Source organism: Helianthus annuus, chromosome 11 (genome assembly GCF_002127325.2).
Source record: "Helianthus annuus cultivar XRQ/B chromosome 11, HanXRQr2.0-SUNRISE, whole genome shotgun sequence".
Taxonomy (NCBI): Eukaryota; Viridiplantae; Streptophyta; class Magnoliopsida; order Asterales; family Asteraceae; genus Helianthus; species Helianthus annuus.
In genome coordinates, this window is record NC_035443.2 from 85061179 (window position 1) to 85068250 (window position 7072).

A 7072-nucleotide genomic window follows, 5' to 3' on the forward strand; every position below is an offset into this window, starting at 1 on the left:
ATTCAAAGAGACCTATCAAAATATGTAGGAAAACTCTATGCAAGTCTAACTCCGTCACGCTTAAATTCATGTAACCTGAATGCGGTTCATTACTTATTTAACCCATTTATTTAAATAGGCAGGCGAGTAGTAATCGGGTTGGTGGGTTGTAAAACTGTGTTAATTTTACCAGCATGGTGGAAGTCAATATTCTACCAGTATCATTACATCCAACTTTTTAAAAGTAAACAAATGGTATGATAATATGAAAACTATTTCAAATGAATATTAGTAATGTATAAATTTAAACGAACATTCAAATGAAAATAAAGAATGATTACAAACGAACGCAAATAAGAGAGAGGACAGACATAAACGAAAGTCAATCATCGAACATAAATGAACGAAAATAAACGAACATAACATTGAACCTCCAATTCGTTTACGGGTTGCACCTACTTCTGTTTAAAGCAAGATGTATAGATTATGCAACGTACCTTAACCACGCGTGTGTGTGTATGTGAATATATGTTTTTAACTTGATCCGCATAAATAGTTTTGAGCCAATAGAAAGCGAACCGGGGACTAAATAAAAAAGGAACCCAACTAAAAGCGAAAACCAAGGAAACTGAAACCAAACCTAAACGAACCAAAAAACAAAACCAGACCTGAACCTATACAAACTGAATAATTTTACCGAAACAAATAAGCTGAGACAAATAATGTTGCTGAAATGAAAACCGAACCTGAACCAAAAACAAATAAAGCGAATCTAACCGGAAAGGAAACTAAATTTACACAAAACTAAAAAAACTGAAAACGGAACAAAAAACGTAAAAGATCTTACCGAAACGAACTCAAAAAACTTAGATCGAAACAAAACAATTCCTGGGAAAAATCAAAACCAAAACGATGCAACTAATGAGATGTCGTACGGAGGCGAAACTAATGAGATGTCGTACGGAGGCGAAACCGAAACCTCTGGCGGAGGATTTAAAGCTTTTCCGGCGAACCTCCGATGACTCGCCTTCTCTTTCTTCTGGTAGGTTTACGGCCGCGACAGTTAACCTGTTCACTACTGGTAAAGTTTTCTTCAATAGTTTCAATTACTTGATGAATTAGCTCTCGGTTAACAGACGTGTCCCACCGGAACCAGTAGTTCGTGTAATAATCGAAGCAATCGCAGTCGAATACCGGAGATTTGTGTGCGGCCGGAGCTTTCTTCTTATTGTTATTATCAGATGATCTAGGGTTTGTGGAATTATTTTTGTGGAATTATTTTTGAAACAAATGATTAAAGTAATGTAACTTGTGATTATTAAACTGGAATTGTTTTTGACCCAAATGATTTAAGTAATGTAACATGTGATTATTAAGTAAATTAAATGAAATTAATAGGATTCTTATATGCTGGTGCATTTAAAAGGAATTTTTACATATATCCCCTTATTAAAAGCCCTTATTACATATTTGTCCAATCTTTAAAATCAATTACATATTTCCCCCTTTCTTTATGAAATTACCCTTTTACCTTTTTTCTTAATTTCTTATCTCTTAACTTCAAAATCAATCTAGTCAATACTCTATATGTTGTGATAAAATCTTTAAAATATTTCTTTGAAAAAAAAAACGGTCATACCCTTTTTATAAAACAAGTGACCTTTTTACATATCTAGTTACTGGTTAAGTTTAAGTTTACATATTTTTTACAACCGACCCATTATACATTTAAATTTTAGTTAACTATACTAACAATTTACGTTAAAATATTGATTATCTAAAATATCTTATATAAAAAACATATTGTTATACAATATACGTTTGTTTTTTTCAAGTCGTAATCAATTTTTCTTTAGCCTAAATCTTAGTTCGATCATCAACATTTTAATTGTTTTGAAGCAGGAGCTGACTTTCCATTTTTTTTTTTGTAATGCTATTTCAGAAATCTAGTTGTCATGTTTTAAACATTCAAAATAATATTGAAAAAACTGTTTTACAGCAAAAGTAAATTTTTAAACCATGGTCGCATGACTGTTTTCTTTAAAAAAATAATGCTTAAGAGCTATGACGTATTATATATAAGCAAAACTTTCAATTTTCACATAACAGGGGCAGAGGCTTATAAAAAAATAGGCAGTGCTTATAAAAAAATGAATTCATATCATTAGGTTAATATCTTATTTGTAAACAATTATATTACACATTAAATCATAAAATATGTAAGTAATGGTATTAGAAAGGGGAAAAATGTAATAATCATTTAATAAATTCATTAAGGGTAAAATAGTAATTCAATAGGAGTGATTTTAATAAAATGGGTAAATATGTAATATGTATGGTTTAAAAGGGGGAAATATGTAATTGATTTTATGGGTTAGGTATATATTTAATAAATGATCTTAGGAGGGGGATATATATAAATGACCTCATTTAAAACAACCATAAATTTTGGTTTTAAAATAGAACATATAACTAAACTTTAGAATATAAATAGATAATACTAATCAGTAAATTTTGTCTAGTCAAACAACGGTCTGGTACTCTGGTTCACCGGTTCAACTGGCCCGGCCCATAATCGGTTAGAAAAAACTCAATTAGATCAGTTATGTAGCTGGTTTGGTTCTGAAAACAGTAGGGTTGCTACAAAATCGATATATAGATTTATCAAATTTTTATTTAATGAGTGTAAAGGCAGAACTAGAGTATCAAACTTTGGGTTGATGGCCTCTTGGTTTAGTAAGCATCCGGTGTTAGCCTCGCCAAAATTGTACGGGTTCAAGTTTAACAAAATAAACACCAACTGAATTTTAGAAGTTTATTTTAATGGGGGTGTGTATTTATTTGTTAACCATGTGTGCAGTCAAATATTTATTGATAGGCATCTATCATATTAATAAACGTATTTATCGTCCTAATTTCCATGTAAAGTGACCTCACATATTGTTATTCTTTTTACAATAAGTTTTTAGGTTTGTGTACAGGTCATATGTAGGGTCGTCTTCGAAAATTAAAAAAAAAAAATTGATCTTGTGCGAGATAAAAAAATTGGGCTCTATTCATTAATCCATTATGTTTGTTTATTGATTTGGTTAAAGCCATTAATCCATTTCTGAATTTGATTGACAAAAACAATTGGGCTTCAAAACAGTTGGGCTTTAACATTTTTTGTTCATATATCCGGACCCTTTAAGTTTTTGTTTTTTTAAAAAAAAAACATACAGGTTTTTAAATATATATATATATATATATATATATATATAAATAATTATAATTTTTTCGGGCTTTTTTTCGATTTGGGCGCAGAATGGTCACCCACCCGACACTTGCTCTGTGTTGGCCGTGTTCATATGTGAATTATAAACAATGTTTAGTTTTTTCTTCTTAGTTTGGAGTATATTGATGGAATTACATGAGTTTGTGCAGTTAAACAAACAATTGAGTTTTGTGGTAAGGGGTTGGCATGGTTAAAAATCTATCATATGACCATTCAATAAAGTTTTTGATTAATAAATAGAGTCCATGCACCGGTCATGATTCTCATATGATTGATTGGTTGGGTAGTAGTTACAAGTTTGACCGGAAGTTAGAGGAAATATATATTTCGAAATATGCTAAAATATATAACTTATTTTCTAATAATAATAATAATAATGATGATAGTAGACGGACCAGTTTATTATTTTATACCCACTTTAAATTTATGTCTATCATTAAGATATATTATAATATTCCTAAACATGATAGTGTTAATTTAATAAAACATCTCGATCGACTACACCGTATTCATATCTTTTTTTCCGAGATAATCATCAAGTTGATTATATGATGTTTGACTCGGCTTTTTAGTCATCATATAGAACTTGTTACCTTCAGACTACATGGTATGGTGATGGACCATCCTTGGAGGATGGTCCGCCACGTAGGCGACACGTCACAATCCTCACTAAGATGCTCCATCCTCCAAAACTACAAGGCATGGTAGGATGATCCTAGTCATAGTCCTCACCATGTTTTTTTTATTTTTTTTATTATTTTATTTTTTTTTAACATTTGACAAATATACTAATAAAATATTTTCATTAATATTAAACCCACATTACATAAATATTAAAAAAAAACATAAACTTAAAAAAGAAGACTTAATAAAAATAAACATAAAGTTAAATAATTTGATGCTTTTTCATGATGTCGTCTTGTAGTTTTTTCAACAGCGAACGTTTCGGCTCGGGTTCGTTCTCGACATTAATCATCATTATTTCCCATTCCTTAAGCCGAATTTTTTCATCGGAGATTCGGATTTTCTCATTCGACAATCGGACCTTTTCTTTTAACTTCTCGTCCGATGCACGGCTTTTTTCTTCGACGGCCCGCTCCTTCGTCTTCGACTTTTGGGCCGATATGTCGTTGTACACTTTTAGGTGTTCCATAAACTCAACCATGTTCGGGTCCACCGTTTCCTTTCCTTTTCCCTTGGCCCGCTCCTTTTTTGTTTTGTCTCGGCCCGGTGGACGGTCGGGTTCACGTACGTTATACTCGTCTTCGTCATAGTCGGCGTCATCATTTAAGTTAATGTGACACCTCGCGTCCGACCCACCGGCGCTTAAACTACCCGTTTCCGATGTTTTTTGGCGTTTCGCCATCGCCACCTCGTTAGGAATGGGCGACCATTTTGGGTCGTCTTTTACAACCATCCACGCGCGAACGTGAGGAAAGTTGGAACCATGATTTTGCTTATACTTTTGCAATGCCATTTTGAACACATCCTCGTCGTTCCACCCGCTACGACGGTCACTTGTGTATAATTTGTTATACTCCTCGCAAAACCGATTAATGGCCGAGTTCAATTTTCGCCACTTCGAGGAAACCGAGTCGATATCTCTATACGGGCCTTGGTCCATCATGGCGAGAAACTTGGTCAATACTTTGGACCAAAACCCGTCACCCGGTTGATTGTTACCTATATAAAAACGAACAAATAAAATTAAATAAACAAAACATATAAAATAATAAAAAAAATACTTACTGTTATGAATTAAAAAATTAAAAAACCTAAACTAAAAACTAAACTAAAAATTAAAAAACTAACTGTGAAGAATTAAAAAACTAAAAACTAAACTAAAAACTTAAAAACTAAACTTAAAATAACCTACTGTTATTAAAAAAAATTAAAAACTAAACTTAAAAAATATTAAATTTAAACCAAAAAAAAACTATAAAACTTAAAATGTAAACTTTATAAATTTAAAAAGATGTAAACTTTAAAAAAATACGAACCTTTTACCGGGTTGTCGGAAGTGCCAATGAAAGCCTTGGCTAATGCTTCTTCTTCGATTGGGGTCCATTTAATCGCCTTCGGTTTCGACGCTTGATCACCCGCTACTTGTTTCCCTTTGTTTCGTTTTCCTTTCCCTTTTGGCGGTTGGGTTTCGGGCACAATCTCCACATCATCTTCGGGTTCGGATTGAACGGGGGGTGTGGGGATCGGTTGGGGTTGAACGGGGGGTGTGGGGATCGGTTGAGGTTGAACGGGTGGAAAGTTCCAAGCTCCCCGCATCATCATTTGTTGAAGAGCTTGATTTTGGGAGATTTGAGTGAATTGGTTGGGCGATTGTTGGAATGACGCAAAAGCGTTCGATGAAAATTGGGAGAATTGGTTCGGTTCTAGCGTTGGATAATACCCCGGAACCGAAAAAACATTTGGTTGGGTCGGATTAGTGGGAGTATTCGGGTTGTTCGAAGGCGTGTTGGGAGTATCGGGGTTGTTGAACGGATCCATGAAAATTATGTGGAAGAAGGTTGAGAGTGTAGTGGAAGAGAGTGTAAAAATTATAGGAGAAAATGGTGAATTGTGGAAGTTAATTTGGTGTTTGATAGTGAAAATGGGGGTTTAATTTATATATTTTAAAAATGTAGCCGTTTGGCTTTATTCAAAAAATAGAAATTTAATTTTTTTTTTAATAACGGTCATATTTTAATTAGGGGGGCCCACCTTTTGCTTCGTCGAGATCGTCCGAAAAGGGACGTTGGGGACGGCGACGTATGGGGGCGGCACGGTGTTTGGACCGTCGCCGACCCGCGACGGGCCGGGGCCGACCCCCATACCGTATAGCCTCATATAATATATTTCTCGACCTTTTAATCTAAATGTCTCATGCGTTTATAATCCATCATGGACTTCCTTCCATATTGACTAATCAGATATGTGAACACACTTTCAAGAAATTTGCCACATTACTTCATCATCTAGCATTGAGGTAGATGTTTAGCGTTTCTTTTTTGTATAGGTGGATTTTGCATTGATTGTGTTTTTACATACATGCTTAAGTGGGATCTTGTGATGATCTTGTGATTCGAAATATTTGTTCTATTTCACTATGTTACATATCCACCACTTCTTTTGTTATTTAGTAGCGCTCTGTTTATAGATATTTTTAGTTTCTCGCTTTTCTACTATATGTCTTTGGTGTCGAGGGTCTCTCTAGAAGTAGTCTCTCTAACTCTAGGGATAGAGGAAATGTGTGCCTACAACTCACCCTCTCCCAGACCCTACCAATAGCTTTGCTATTTGTGGGATTTACTGGGTACGATTGATTGATTGACTTCATCATCTAGCATATTGTTCTTCGTATCATATTCATAGAACTAGTTAACTATAATTCATTTTCATTTCATATTGTACCATCTTGTACATATTTATTGATACATCATAATCACCATATGCTTATTGTTGTATAGGAATTACATCCTTAGGATGTTTGCTTTTAAGCACTAAACTGGCTCAAGAATATCATTAGTTCTAATTATATTCAATTCATCAACATATATAACAAACTAGCCTATATCCCGTGTGACACACGGGTTAAAAAAATCAAATTAATAACCTATTATTTAATATCATCTTTTATATATTAACCAACAAAATAACATCTAAGAGCATTGTCATTCGTGCCTTTATATTCATTTCGTTAATTTAATATAAAATTTATTTTTCTCTAAATTATCTTTAGTTTTAAATAACGTATCACGTCTATCTCTATATCTATATCTTGATCTAACTCACAAACACTAATTTTATTATTTATTTCTCTTTACT

General features: G+C 33.3%; 1 protein-coding gene across 1 annotated transcript; it reads right to left on the bottom strand.

Annotated features, from left to right (window-relative positions):
• Positions 1-4124: 4124 nt before the first annotated feature.
• LOC110889445 (glutathione S-transferase T3-like) lies at positions 4125-5929 on the bottom strand. Its single transcript, XM_022136976.2, has 2 exons — positions 5254-5929; positions 4125-4936 (listed from the first exon to the last, which is right to left on the bottom strand). The coding sequence occupies exons 1-2, from the start codon at positions 5753-5755 to the stop codon at positions 4140-4142; spliced, it is 1299 nt and encodes a 432-aa protein (XP_021992668.1). The 5' UTR covers positions 5756-5929; the 3' UTR covers positions 4125-4139.
• Between the last annotated feature and the right edge of the window lie 1143 nt (positions 5930-7072).